Source organism: Carassius auratus, unplaced genomic scaffold, assembly GCF_003368295.1.
Source record: "Carassius auratus strain Wakin unplaced genomic scaffold, ASM336829v1 scaf_tig00214504, whole genome shotgun sequence".
Classification (NCBI taxonomy): domain Eukaryota; kingdom Metazoa; phylum Chordata; class Actinopteri; order Cypriniformes; family Cyprinidae; genus Carassius; species Carassius auratus.
This window is the reverse complement of record NW_020527682.1, coordinates 57,632-73,824: the sequence shown is the minus strand read 5'-3', so window position 1 is coordinate 73,824 and position 16,193 is coordinate 57,632. Positions and strand designations below refer to the sequence as shown.

The window sequence follows — 16,193 nt, the reverse complement described above, 5'->3', positions numbered from 1 at the left end:
AGAGGTTGTACTTTCTCCGCCAGCTGAGGAAGTTTAACCTGCCACAGGAGCTGCTGAAACAGTTCTACTCCACCATCATTGAATCCATCCTCTGCACTTCAGTAACTGTCTGGTTCAGCTCAGCTTCTAAATCTGACCTCAGAAGACTACAGAGAGTAGTCCGGACTGCTGAGCGAATCATCGGTTCAACTCTCCCATCTATTCAAGAACTGTACTTATCCAGAGTGAGAAAAAGGTCTGTCAAAATCACTCTGGACCCCTCACATCCAGCACACTCCCTCTTTGAACTGTTGCCATCTGGTCGACGCTACAGAGCACTGAGCACTAGAACAACCAGACACAGGACCAGTTTCTTCCCTCAGGCAATCCATCTTATGAACAGCTGACAATAATGGCGAACACACTACACTTTATATTTATATACACACACACTTTATTTATCTAACACACATACTTAGTATACACTTAAATTTTGCACACAATATATATGTACATACATAACTTCACTTTGTAATATACCTGCCTACAATTGTCATTTGTATATTGTCATTCACTGTCTACATATTTGTATTTTTTATTCTTTTATTATGTGTTTTATGTTCTGTCGCTGTCATTCTGTTGTACTGCGGAGCTTCTGTCACGAAAACAAATTCCTCGTATGTGTAAACATACCTGGCAATAAAGCTCATTCTGATTCTGATTCTGATTCTGATTCTAATGATCTGTGTGGTCTGTTAGGTTTATATTCAGTGAGCATATATGCAATGTATTTCAGTCCTAGGTCATTGAGTGACTTATCGATGAGTAAAAGTACTTTAAAATCCTAAATGTAACTAGAAGCCAGTGTAAGGACCTGAGGACTGGTGTGATATGCTCAGATTTTCTGGTTCTAGTCAGAATCCTGGCAGCAGCGTTCTGGATGAGCTGCAGCTGTCTAATAGTCTTTTTTGTGAAGGCCGGTGAGGAGCCCATTACAGTAGTCCACCTGCTGGTGATAAAGGCATGAACAAGTTTCTCCAAGTCTTGACTGGAAACAAAACATCTAATTCTTGCAATGATTTTTAAATGATAGTGTGCTGATTTAGTTACTGCTCTGACATGACTACTGAAACTAAGGTCTGTCTCTAGAATCACAGCAAGATTCCTGACTTGATTTTTAGTTGTTTGACCCCTAGAGTCAAGGTATGCATTCACCTTGAAGACTTCATCTTTGTTTCCAACTTCCTTGTTTAACTAAAGAAAGTTCTGGCATATCTAAATGTTAATTTCATCAACACATTGACAGAGGGAGTCAGTGGGGCTGTAGTCATCATTGACATCCATTAGACTTATGCTCTCCTAGACTCACATAATAACCTCTCCCTTCTAAGTATGACCTGAACCATTTGAGTACCATCCCAAAGAGGCTGACCCTTTTTTGCCAGTCTCTGTAGAAGTATGTTATGATCGACAGTGTCAGACAGTGAAAATTGTCCAGGTATCCATTAGAGTTTAAGTATTTGTTCAGATGATTAAAAACTGTCTTTTCTATTATTTTGCCTATAAAAACAATATTTGATATTTGGAATATTTGATATTGGTCTATAATTGCAAAAGTGTTATAAAGTTTGCTCTTTTTCAGAAGGGGCTTAACAACTGCAATTTTCAGGGAGTCTGGAAAAGTCCCAGAAAGAAGTGAGGCGTTTAGATCACTTTTAAGACATCTGTTTCTAAACAGTTTAGCACAATTTTGAAAAAAAGATGTGGGAAGTGTGTAAAGATAGCAGGTTGACGATTTTAGGTGCTGCACTATTTCGTCCAAAATTTTGCAATCAAATGCTTCAGAAATAGACAAAGTATCTTTTTGATATTGCGGACGAATCTGTCTGACCTCTGCATAACTTGAGGATGTGCTGATCCTGTTCCTGATATTAATGGTCTTCTCAGAAAAAAAAAGGAATCAAACTCATTGCATTTGCTGTCTGAGAGCATTTCACTGGGAATCTGACTTGGGGGGTTTTTCAGTCTCTCAACAGTGGCAAAAAGAGTGCGAGTGTTGTTTAAGTTACTATTTATAAGGTTTGAGAAGAACCTCTGAACCACAGTTCCAAGTTCTAAGTTTCGTCTTCTGCCACATCCGCTCAGCTTTTCTGCATTTTCTTTTCATACTCTATACTGCTGCTGATTTTCTCCAAGCTGGAGAATGTCATCAATAACATTCTTAACTTTTGAGTCGAAGGAATCAAGGAGAATATCAACAGACTCTGCAGAAATGCTTGGTGATAAAGATATAGCCTCCATAAATACCACACTAGTGTTTTGGTTAATGCATCTCTTTCTGACAGAGACAGATCTAGATACATTGGTAGCAGAGATCAAAATATCAAAGAAAATACAGAAGTGATCAGATAGTGCTACATCCTTAATAACAATGGATGAAATGTTTAGACCCCTACTGATGATTAGATCCAGAGTGTGTCCACCTTTGTGTGTGGGTCCATGCACATGCTAAATAAGGTCAAAACAAAAGTGTTTAAAACCGTTATAATTTATTTTGTAGTTTTGTTTCCTGCATTATCTATGTGAATATTAAAATCCCCTGCAATAGTAAAACAGTTAAACTCTTGGGAAATCATTGATAACATTTCTGTGACCTCTTCAACAAAGGCTGGAGATTATTTTGGAGGCCTGTAAATAATGATAAACAGAATGTGTGGAGCACCTTTCAACAAAATATCTAGATATTCAAAAGACAATTACTGACCAAATGACACTTGCTTGCATTGGTAGACATCTTTAAATAGAGCAGCTACACCTCCACCTCTCCTAACAATCCTGCAGACATTAATGAAAGTGAATTGAGGAATGTTTCACTGCAGCTGTCTTTTAGCCATGTTTCATTTAGAAACATTAAATCCAGATTCTTTGTGTTTATTAAGTCATTGATTAGAATTTTTTTTTTTAAGTGAGCGTTTAAAATGTTTAAAAATGCTAACTTGATGGCAGTGCTTTGTGTCATTACAGCAATCTTAGTTTGATGCATAATAGGCCGCAGATTCGATGAGTTTGCCCTTCAGCTTGTAAAGAATTTAGACTTTCTATCACATGATAAAACTGAAATGGAGAAGCGACAAATAGAGGAATTTCATTAGTGTTTGTAACAAAACGTAAGTAATTGCACCATAATGATTTACTAATTATACCAATCTGTTGCTTTAAATGTCTTATTGACATATTAGTCATATTAGTCATGGCCCGGATATCCAGACCAGAGCAACCAGGTTTTGGACTGAAATTACAATACTTGATAGTCTTGACTCTTGAACTTAAAAAAAAAAACATCAGATAGTATTAAAGGTGACGAGTTTACTTTTCACACTTATATTTGCTTGTTTGGGGTTATAGTTATTTCATGATGTATTATTTATCATACTTATATTCTGAGTAATAAATACCACTCCCTGTTGCTAAGAAGACAACACTCTGTGTCTGTGCTGGAGGCAAGTATCACTCATATAACAGCAATAAACAGAGATTAAGTAGCAACAGGAAGGAATGATTGACAAAGATAGATGGGAAATAACTGTCTCTGAATCTGTAACGAGCGCTTGATTCATTGTTGCTCAGTGATGCCACTTCATTAGTTTAGACATAGTTCCTTCCATGTTACCAGAGAATCACTTTACCCATATTAACTGGCAGCATATGTAACAACCCCACTGCAAGAGCAACCACTTCTTCAATCTGAGTAACAGTCACTTTTATAAATAAAGCATGCATTTATGCATGTATGAGTAAAAACAAACTCAGTGAAGAAAAAGCAATTAAAATATATTTATTGTTAAAACATTATCAGTAATCTTTAAAATAGTTAAACATACTTAAAAGTAGCTGTACGACAGATACTTTGTAAAACCCTGTCTAGCTTAATGAAGCTCCAGGCTTCCTAAGTGCTATAGAAACATTAGTAGTGTTAAAGTCAGCAAAAAATCACAATCAAAACACATTTTACTTCCATAATGTGATGTATTTGAGTGAAAAGTATATTGAGTTATTAAAAAAACAATACAATGGCATTTTGTCTGTCAGGAACTGATGTGATAAGTGTTCTGCATTTGAATGCATTCACTTTTGGAAAAGCTTTTTTGAAAGTTATTTAAGAAGTGATGATAATTTTTTTCGATGCAAATATTATTTTCCTCGGACTGATGTGCACTGATGAATAGCTCACATTAAGAGCACTTAATGTGAATTATGAAAGTAAAGAGATTTGATTCCATGTTGACTTCAAACATTCAAAAAACTCACAATCTCACAATAACAATAATTAAGCACCGATCACAGCAGTTTAGAACTGAACCTAAAACAGAGAGCATTATTTTCAGTGAGGTACACAATAACTGTACGCTACATACACTACAGGCCAAAAGATTGGAATAATTAAGTTATATGTATAAAATAAATGCTGTTTCTTGAACGTCTTATTGATTAAAGAATCAATAAATGAAAAGTATCTCAGTTGCAACACAAACTTGAAGCAGCACAACTGTTATCAATAATCATAATAATAATAATAAAAATGTTTCTTGAGCATCAAATCAGCAAATTAGAGTGATTTCTGAAGGATCATGTGACACTGAAGACTGGAATAATGATGCTGAAAATTCAGCTTTGCATCACAGGAATCAATTCTATTTTAAAATATATTCAAATAGAAAATAGTTATTTTAAATTGCAATAGTGTCGCAATTTTAACTGTATTTTTAATCAAATAAATGCAGCACTGCTGAACAGAAGGGGAAAAAAGTAATAATTGTTCCAGTCTGACTGCACTTGTACAGAACTCAGTCTCTTTGCATTTTGTTTCATTCTCACTGCATTCATTTCCTCATCACAGTGCTCCGTCATTGGTGTATGAAGGATTTCCGAGGCCCTCAGCGTCTCCCATCCTTTCTTTGCGACACGTCCTTCGTCTCCACAGAACAACGGCGAGCACCAAGAGCAGCAGCAGGAATCCGACGCACCCCGCGATGATCCCTGCGCTCACAGCCGCCTGGTCGGGTTGCGGTGGCTCATATCGTGCACATGACTTTTCGCTGAGTCCCGCTTTATTTCCTGCTGCCACACACACCATCTCCCCGACTTTCACTCCAGGTAAGGAACCGTTTCTTAAGTATTCACTGAAAACCAGCTGCTTGCTTCCATCTTTCAGTGAGACCTCATAATGAGTGACGATGGAGCGAGGAGCGCACCAATGCACAAAGACTTCCCCGGATCTGTCCAGCTTCACCTCCCGGAGCTCCGGAGCCTCGGGTCTCTCCTCCGGCCCCGTCAGCCCAGGACAGAGGCAGCCCGTCTCGGCTGAAATCTTGTCGCAAGGGGTCGCCTGAACCACACAGGGGTCATAATCACAAGGGCGGCGGATTACACGAGAGGTCGTGACCCCTGGAGACTGGGGCGTGCGCGTCGTCTTTGAATTTTCCTCATCATAGTCATCATCGACTTCAATAATGCGAACACGTGTGAGAGAAGGCTGATGCACTGAAGGAGTGACAGATGTGGCGCAGACAAGCTCCATCACACAGAGGAGGAGGAGGAGGAGGGCAATGACCTTTGACACCAGCAACATCTTGATCCTGAAACAGAGAAAGCTACAGTCAAACTTTATTTTAGCAGCTCTATTCAGAACATCAATAAACAGGATAAAAGAAAAAATGAAAGAACAGAAGATCAAATTTGACCCTGTCAAGTGCATAATAAAAGCTCCTGCTCTGTGTCATTGCAATAACAAAAATCAATATAAAAAAAATTAAATTACTTTCAGCTCTCTATCCCTATCAATCCTGTTATATTAATTTTCAAAAGAATATGAAATGAACAGAAGAAAAATAAAAATGCATTGAATTTAAATATTTGAACTGAACTTGAATAAAGTGTTTTTCTTTTTGCTTTTCCAAATTTTTTTTCTTTTTTAAACATAAATAAAAAATAAATAAAAATAATAATGATAATAATGTTATAGTCACCAATGCATGCACACACACAAACACACACAAACACAATTTTAAGTAAAAAAAAAAAAAAGTTTTATTTCAGTATAATAATTTTGTATGGTTTTTAGTTAACAATAATAACCCTGCTACTACCTTCATTCAATGTTCACCTTAAACTGTTTCCATCCATCTTTCAAAAGTCTTTCTCTGTGAGCAAATAAACAGCCTGAATGTTCCTTCTGGAGAGAATTAAAGTGAAACTAAACATGGGGATGTATTTTTAACACAGGACACACACTGGGCTCTGCTCACAAACATCGCAGTGGAATGAACCTCAAGGCAGTATCTGACAGTTACTGTGGGGACACCACTAAAGCCAGAAAGTGAAAGAGAAGTCCTGGTCCCTGATTGATGCCAGCTTGCTGAAAATCACATCCAATAAAGACACTTGGATCAACAACAACCGAAAAATTACTGCTGCTAGGTGATACTAAGTGACTAACAATTTCTACCTGGTGTAAAGAAATAGAAGAAAGAAACCCAAACACTGAAGAAGAAACACAGGCCATATGTATAAATCAGAAGATACTTCATAGAGACTTGATAACTGACTCTAATGACTAAGCAATACTGTAGCAATGGCATGACAACACGCTAAAACATTTCCTAACATCTTAGCATCGCCCTGACAATAATGCGTGGGCAAAAACAGTGTAGATATAGTTGTTGCCAGAAATAACTACAAATAAAACCATAAAACACATTTCTTTGTGACTTGAAATAAAATAAATATTAACTCAAATATAAAATATAAAAAATCAAAAATGTTAAATAATACCTGGTTATACATTTGATTTTATTCAAGCTACTTGCCAAAACAGCATTTCTGATCTGCATTTAGCTTAACTTAAGGATATTGTTAAATAAATATACAAATATGCAGAAAATAAACTGTTTTTTTTTAAATAAATCTATTTATCATGACTATAAAATATTTATTTGTATTTGGTTGTTTTACGTCAAGTTAAACCAAATGAAAATGGGAAATGTTGCTTTGGCAGGTTTTTTATATTATGTTTGATTTTATTTAATTTCAGGTACCACATATTTTATATAAAAAAATTATGTGTCTATATATATATATATATATATATATATATATATATATATATATATATATATATATATATATATATATATATATATATATATATATATATATATATATAGTTGCATATTTAGTTAACAATAATATCCTTAAATTGTTTCCAACACAGAAAATGAAAATAACTAAACTAAAACTAATAATAAAATTAATAAAACCCTACACTGAATTAAAATATTATATATATATATATATAATATATAATTAATATTTAAATTAAAATGAAAAAGAAAAATACAGAAAAACTACAATCCTCAGTGGCACTTAAATAACATTGGCTAATTTTACTAAAAATGTAAAGTATATAAAAAAATTATACAACTAGTTCCATAATCAAAAAGATTTAAAAGGTTCACTTATTTCTAAAATATTTATTAATAATTATCCATTATTCCAAGATTTATCAAAGTTTGACAGTAGTCATAATATCCGCAGTAGCTGCTGTAGTGTTTGGGTGGTTCCCATCGAAAAATAAAACGCTATTAGTCCACTATTACAATTCCTATTGTACTGATCATCATGGCAACCTTTAGCCTCAGCGTCAGTAAAACTGTAGGAAAAATGCTCAGCGTACCTGTTTGACAGCAGTCTGGATGGTTTCTGCTCACGTCTTGAATGAGATCTTCTCTCCAGCAGACGTCTGGTTTATTTTCTCTCAGTCTAATGCATTCTTCCTCTTAACCTTCCTTTTTTCTTTCCACTAAAGCCCCTCCCTCTGTACACCCCCCTCACCCATCTGCCGGCCTCCCAACCTCCTGCTTCACTCTTTTTGGCTTGCAACTTCGCATTGATTTTCTCTCCAGGACTCTCTTCGGCCCTCAGTGCTATCCCCCAACCCCACGTCCCTCTCTCGACTCCTTTCAAGTGTGTTTGTGAGTCCTGCTGAGTTTTGGCCTGCTCTGCATGTTAATTTAATAAAGACATGCTGGAACTCATCTGGGTGTCCCGTACTGAGCGTGTATGTGCGGGCATGTCTGGGTTATTATAAAACTACAACCATAAAAAAAATTGAACTTCATGAAATTAAGTTATCAAATATATTTAAAAATTGTGTAAACTGGCATCATTTTCAGTGAATAATGATGGTGTTATTTTTAATGGACATGGTCATTATGATCAGTCACTATGTTGCAAAGATTCTTCAACAATTCTCATTTTGTGCTTCGTGGAAAAATATACTTGTTTGGGAAATCATGAGACTAAATACTAACTGAAACAATGTTCTTTTTGGTCGAACCGCCTTTAAAAAGCCCTGTTTATTACAAAAGCTGTGATATACAAAGTCTCAGCTCATTATTTGCTCCACTTCACATTCCTCTCTTTTATAATTGTATATGTTCAGCAGAGCGTGATCCATGACAGAGAGAGAGCGAACAAGACGGCTGATATTCATTTCTATTGACCCCCACTGGTGTGCTTTCCAGGCCGAGGGGAAGAGGAAACCCGTCCTTATATGGTCACGCCGGTGAGGGGTGAGAGACACATAACTCACTCACTTTGTCTGTTCCCTCAGCGGTAACCTTTACTAAGAGCCAAATATATGCGCATATATATATATATATATATATATATATATACACTCAGGTGAACCTCATGACATAAGGAAATATTTCAAGTCACAAATCAAAAGAAAATGTCAATGCCTACTGAAAAGCCGTTATTGTTTTAATGACATTTAAGCATATATTCCCAACAAATAGTCCCTATCATAATAAAGCATTAATTCTCATTACTTTAATCTGAAATAAATAATTATCTATTATCACATAAATATATATATTATTGCTATTATATATACAGTATAAACTATATATACAGTGCTATCTATAAAATATATATAAAAAAGTTTTAGTTTAATTACCAAGACAAGTAAAACTAAATAAACTAATAAATACAAATAGTAATATATATATATATATATATATATATATATATATATATATATATATATATATATATATATATATATATAATATAATCAATTATCACAGAATGAATTCTTTGGTCTGTATGACTGAACTGAACCTAGTGAGAATCACCCTGAGAATACAAAACTCAAGTAAAATATTAAAGCTATTTTCCATGTTGCAAGGCTTTTACAGTGAGGTAGTGGATGCAGTCGCGCTGGACATGAGGATGAGATTGTTAGTTCTCGTTCACACCCACATCTTGGCTCAGAAACATCTTACAGTCAGTGACATGAGTCACAATATCATGGTGAAAAAATCTGTGTCAGGCATGTATGATCATGTCAAGTGAACACTGTGTGTCTGTGTGTGTGATCAGGAAGACAAAACATATTCACTGTCTGAACATCGACAGTCCTGTTTTTGCTCATATAGGGGAGGTCGGGGCTTTTAACACTACAGGTGGGGTTTTCTACACAGACACAAACCTTAAAGCTTTGACTACAAACAAGCTATTTTCACCATATTACTCAGAAAAAAAGAATGAAGTTCACTGAACACACACTGACGTTTTTTCACAAGTCCAGTGATATTTGATAATAATTAAACAGCAAATCAGCATATTAGAAAGAGTTCTGAATGATCATGTGACACTGATGACTGGTGTAATGATGCTGAAAATTCAGCTTTGAGCACAGGAGTAAATGTAAATATATTCACATAGAAAACAGTTTTTTTATTTTAATGATATAAAAACAATTGCTGTGTTTTGATCAAATTCTTTCAAACTTGTAACTAGCAGTTTATTTGTGCATTTTTTTTTTTTTTGACTCAAAACATACTGGTACATGCACAGCTCTTGTGATGACTTGCCCAGGTTCAAACGGATCGACTCAGAAAACATTTCTGGTTTCTATGGTAAAGTTGAAAGAAGGGCTGTGAACACATTCTCAGATGAACAGACAGATATTTGATTGTGCTGAATTCACTCACTTACATTACAGTCAAAATACTAACACAACAGCCAGACTGGTTTTCATTTGAAAAAGCAAACACTTGTCTTATTCCTCCACCCACTGCTTCCTGAAGACCCTCGACATTCAGTCTCCAACTCTCTCTCCACTATATACTATTAAAAGAATCTGAATCCATTGGGAAAGAGCAGACCTCCAGAACTCCCGACCCCTGCTCCAGTCTCACACTCCAGTCTGATTCCACTGAGACCTAGACGTCACAGAAAATAAAACATGTCTTAAATTTCAGAAAGCACATGTCATGATATTGGCCAGAGTATGAAGCCATATGTGACCCTGGAGCACAAAATCAGTCATAAGATTTATACATCATCTGGAAGGTGAATAAATTATTAAGCTTTCCTTTGATGCATGGTTTGTTAGGATCAGACAATATTTGAAAGATACAACTATCAGAAAATCTGGAATTTGAGGGTGAAAAAAAACTATATCTATATAGTAAGAAAATCACCTTTAAAGTTGTTCAAATTAAGTTCTAAGCAATGCATATTACTATAAAGAATTACGTTTTGTATTTGTATTTCATTATGCATATATTTTGTATATTTTTTTGATGTTGCATGATGTTCTTAACTCAAAGTACATTTTCACTCCCAATGTTCCCGAGTTCAGAGTGGATTATTAGAATTCATTGACAAGATGTTCCAGCTTTCTGTGAAGATTATTAGTTTGGTTTTGGTTGCAAGCCTATTTTTATTTATTTATTTTTTCAGAAAAGATGACATTGAATTCTGTGAATAGTAAATATCTAGCATGAAAAATAGAAATAAAAAAGGGAAAATGGAAAACATCTAGATGCATTTCTAAGTTCCTCTTCCCCATTCTGCACAGCAAAAATATGTTGGGAGATTTGTCACCATGGGTGTTAAAATTATCACTTTTCAGGTGAACATACAGGTCCATCTTTGCTAGTGTTAAAATAACACTGACAAAAGTGTTTATCATACACACACTGTGTTAGTGTTTCATTTTAATCACTCAAGGTGTTGTGAAATTATTACTTGCATGTATAACATTTAACACTTTATGTTAATTATTCCCACACACCAAGTGTATTTAATGTTGATTAACGTGAATTTTGTAAATATGATTTTAAAATGGATATGGCAGATTACATTGAAAACATAAACCTATAGATATTTTCAAAAACCAAGTGACTATCAATTTATTTAAACATTAATTGAAATTTTAATATATCAAACAATTGAATAAAACAGCTCTGCTAGTCTCCAATGCAACTTAACACTGTTCGGTATGAAAATACACATTCAATGAGTATTTACTTTCATTTTATAAAAAAATCGAAAACCATGAAATTCTCCCTTTCAGTCAGTGGGTGCGACAGAGAAAACACTAAGTTCCCTTTCGATAATTCACTTGAACTGCGTATGTGGACAAGCTCCTTTTTTCCTCAATGCTGAAGCCTTTTTTCAATAGCCTTTTTTCAACTGCACTTCCATTGATTCAAACTTGAAAACATTTTGGACCAATGATAGCTGCGCGAACGTGTGGCGATGCACCCCACCAAAATGGGCGGAGCATATGGCTATATAAGCAGGCAAATCGCCATAGGATTTCAGATCTCTATCTTTCAGCGACGACTTCTTTGTGCTGGATCCCGTTTGCTGAATGCCTTTACCTGGAATGAGCTCTCGCCATTGGAGAGGCACCGCAGCGGACCAGCTGAGATCGCCGAACACCTGCAGCGCCGACGTTCTCATAGACTGCCGCTCTCAGGCAAGGTTCACGAGCCAGCCACTTCACTCTTCCAGCTGCTTCTCAGCGGATCTCCTGCTGCCATCTGGCACTTCTGAAAAAGCAGTTTCCAGCAGTTTTCACCGCTCTAAAAGACCAATTCAAACACCGTTCTCATGGCGGCGGCATTAATGCAGATCACGTGCCACAGATGTGGCACATGCAGAGCCCTTCTGCATGAATGATGATGGCCACAACGACTGTGGTTTTTGCCTGGGCAAACCCCACGCTGAGGCGATGCTCACAGAGACTTCATTCTCTTATTGTGAGAGCATGAGTCTCGCCTCTTTGCGTTTGCGGATCACTTTCGTCAATGAAAGCAGTCCCGCCCCTCATGCCCTCCCATCTTCTTCCTCCCATGAGCCGGCTAGGAAGAGACAGCGGGGTAAAGGGGCTCAGTGCCTGGACTTGGGTGAGCTCATGCTGGCCCAGCACCCACGTGCCTCACCCTCTCCTATGAGAGAGCCGTCCCACGTCCTTTTTCTCACGGCCAGAGCAGCGTCCCTCAGCTGATGCGAGTGACCTCGTCTCTTTTGGCAGATCAGAGGACGAGCCGGTTGACTCCTTGTCACTCGGGTCTTCTGAAGCGGAGGATTGGACAGGTGATTCTGAACTTGCCCACATGCCATCACTTGAGCCCATCGACGCCAGAGCTGGGATGGATGCCAAGCTATCTGCATCCTTTCCAAAGTCATTGAAGGAACTCGATCTAGAGTGGACTCCACCTGAAGCGCCAAAGCGGAGCAAGCTGGACGAGTGGTACCTGCCAGGATGCCGCCTGTGCTCTGCCCCGTTCTTCCCTGAAGTTCATGATGAGCTGACCATATCGTGGCATGCCCCCTACTCACCCCACTTATTCACTGCCTCCTCTGCATCTCTCACTTCAGTTGATGGCTCTCAGGAGAAGGGCTATGAGCAAAAGCCGCCCCTGGATGAGGCCATGGCTGCTCATTTACTGGAAAAGTAAGAGAGCCCTTGCTTCTAAGCCCTGCAGAACGACCTCCATCATGGCTGGCAGAGCCTATACATCCACAGCTGTAGAAGGATTTCACTGAGCATTTCACTGCAGCACAGAAGTCGCACCAGGCCATGTGACACTTTCTGCCCAAACGCTCCAGCTCAGCATCTTGAGTCTCCCCAGGTCTGAGCTGACTCAGCATCAGAGCAAGCCTGCCCCTTCTACCTCCCAGGCAGTGCCCCCTAAGTAGCAGCATCAGCGAGCTTGCACTGCTAAATGCACTAACCCTCCAAGACTTTAGAGTCCCCAGCCAAGGATTGTGCTGGACCCCGACACCTTCAAAATCTTCCTGATCTTTTGGGAAGAAAGAGGAAGGGGCAAAGTCCCACTGCGTCTGGACCACCCCAAAAGCTCTCTTGCCTAGTTCCCCCGCCACCCCGTTCAGTTCCTGGCATCGGGGGGCAGACAGTTCTCAGAATCTGGGAGATCTTCAGTAAGGCAGAGGTCGACATCTTCGCCTCAGAAGGGAACTCTCATTGCCCAACCTATTTTTCAAAGGACACAGACTCCTTCTTTATGCTTTTCAGGGACCTCCTCTCTCATGTGAACAAGACAATCTGGCATCCACAGCCAGAACTCTGGGCTCTGCACTTATGGTCCCTCGATGGGAGCCTTTAAGCCTCTCCGGGGATGTGCTACACACCATTGATCAGGCGAGAGCCCCGATCTATGAGATGGCCTCTTCGTGGGCCTGGTCTAGTGGTGTCTCTATCAAGGACATCTGTGAGGCAGCCGGCTGGTCCTCGCCGTCCACTTTTGTCAGGATTCTATTACCTGGACATCCCGACCTTGGATGATCGGGTCCTCTCAGTATGATACGAGTTTAGTGTAAAGAGTTCGACATCTCTGGCCCCCTCACTTGTCCCCTGGACCGCAGGGTGTCCAAGATAAGTCTTGTCATTCCCTACCATGGCAGAGCATGGTTGAATCCATGAGTAAAGTATCAAAAGGGAACCTACTCAGTTATGAACGTAACCTCGGTTCCCTGAGATACGGAATGAGTATTGCGTTATATGCCATGCCACGAGGCCGAGGCTGCAGTGTTGTCAATCAGTCGAATGACCTGAAATCCTATGGCGATTTGCCTGCTTATATAGCCATACGCTCCGCCCATTTTGGCAGGCTTTGGCATGCTGCAAAAAGGAGCTTTTCCCCATACACAGTATTCGTTCTGTATCTCAGGGATACCGAGGTTACGTTCATAACGGAGTACGTTTTTGGAAATCTAGCTTGGTCAGGATGTCATATTAATGGATTTTAAACCGAATACAGCATGATCTCTAAAAATCTAAATCTAACTACATGGTTGCTCCCCAAAAGAATATGAGCTCAGTCATTTCATTTTTAGCAAAGATGTAAAGAAATGTAATACATTTGACATTATCTGACATATATATCACTCTGTCTGACTGTCCATCTATCTACAGCCATTGAATGCTGTTATCTTGCCAGTTAGTAAAATATTTTGAAAGGTCATGGCTTCTTCATGCATTCTACACCAGGGGTTCCCAAAATAGGGGTCGGGACCCCCCAGGGGGATGCAAAACCACGAGGATGGGTTGCAAGATGATTTCCAGAAATCATTTTTTAAAAGGATTAGAAATAGCAAACTTTACCGACAACAATAAAAATAAGGTTGAATTAAAAATAAAACTCCAACGTGGAATTTTGTACTCCAGCATTTTGCCTACCCAACTAATTATGTAAGATTAATGTTGAAATGTCATTAATGAGTAAAATTACTAGAAAATTATATTATTGTTGTTAGTGTTACGTGCCTCCCTGGTCTAACAAACATAACAGATATAATTTACAAAAAGGAGTACTTTTCTAAGCTCTCAAAACAAAATTTCAAAATAAACAAAAGTCTTACCTTACTCCCTTTCTAGCCAAAAACAGGTGAAAACATGGACCATAAAAGAAATGGCGTCATCCTCCCTACGGCTCCAAAATTAATTAAACTTTCACCTTAAGGTCTAACCTTGGGAGCTTACTTGTACAAAAACAAATAAACCACAACTCTCCAACGTTTCAAACTGTATACACCAACAACAATGTAAACGGACAACTAGCGCGCGCACATGCTATGGTCTGGGGGCAGGTGAAAAGTCTCCAAAGACAGCAAAGGCCAAGAAGGGGCACATTTCAGATGGAGTCTTCAGCTTCTATCCACAAGCTTTCCCTCCAGCAGCCAATCAGAGCAACCAGGTGATTGATGACAATCAGAAGCAGCTGATCTTCATTAAGCTTTTGGCTGTTGTAGACAGAATAGAGAGACAAAACACTGCCAAAACAAACTGTAATCAACATAGTGGCAATAATTAAATACTGCACAAATAACACCTTGCACAAAATTACGCCCAAGGACGTAACATTAGACTGTTGTGTTTCTTTGTGTTGTCACTGTAGGGTGCATGTGCACAGTTGTGCAAAATGTTTGTATACTTTAACCACCTCAGATGAGAGTGGGGGTCGCGAGGTACTGGTACTGTGTTTTTGTGGTCGTGATCTGAAAAGTCTGGGAACCCCTGTTCTAGACAGTACTTGTTTCTTCAGGGCTCATATGTTGATCTGTGCTGTACTCTAGTGGTCAACAGCGATCATTGAGAAAGGAACCGACAAATTACACCTGAGATTAATAATAAAAATAAACACTAAAGCACAATTAATGCACTGTAAATTTGACAAAGAAAAACGGCTGGAGGAGAATCACATATTAAATACACTTCTTCAGCCTGCGTGATGCATTTCCAAAACACAAAAACAGTTATGCAACATTCATATAGTGCAACTGAAAGAGCGTTGCTTCGCGATAAAGCACATATTTAAATAAAAAGATATAGTTCAAACACTTTCTAAATAATAATGGATAAAATCATCTGCCAAAATGTAAAAGTGGGGTAATGTAAAAGGAAGCACACATAGGCCTATGTATGGAAGGATGTGTGGATGTGTCCCTCTGGTCACATTAGAAGCATTATACTGTACAGGGAAGCGCGTCACGGATCCTCCTCCTCCATACTATAATAACCCATCATGGCTTCCCAAACACGCCTCTATATGCACCGATTCTACCGACCAAACTCTCATCCGCGGGCCCGGAGAGCGTTTAAAACGATGCCCTTGACCCATTTCCAATCAGGAACGGTGTGATTTGTGACTAGCATTGATGGATTGTGCACTTGCCACAAATGCATTGCTCACCGGATGCTCTCGGTTCCATTTGTTTGACTGGCTGTAAATGTGTCACCAGGAGGCACCTATAACACTGTAAATCTACTCCTCGTGTCATCTGTACAGATCCTCGCGCGCTTCCTTGTTCCAGGCCAATTGCGGGACGGG

At 38.5% G+C, this 16,193-nt stretch overlaps 1 protein-coding gene across 1 annotated transcript; it reads right to left on the bottom strand.

The window, feature by feature from the left end:
- Positions 1-4,725: 4,725 nt before the first annotated feature.
- On the bottom strand, positions 4,726-7,964 carry LOC113092182 (LRRN4 C-terminal-like protein). Its single transcript, XM_026257798.1, has 2 exons — positions 7,712-7,964; positions 4,726-5,615 (listed from the first exon to the last, which is right to left on the bottom strand). Exon 2 carries the CDS (start codon positions 5,606-5,608, stop codon positions 4,871-4,873), a length of 738 nt encoding a protein of 245 aa, XP_026113583.1. The 5' UTR covers positions 5,609-5,615; positions 7,712-7,964; the 3' UTR covers positions 4,726-4,870.
- Positions 7,965-16,193: the final 8,229 nt, after the last annotated feature.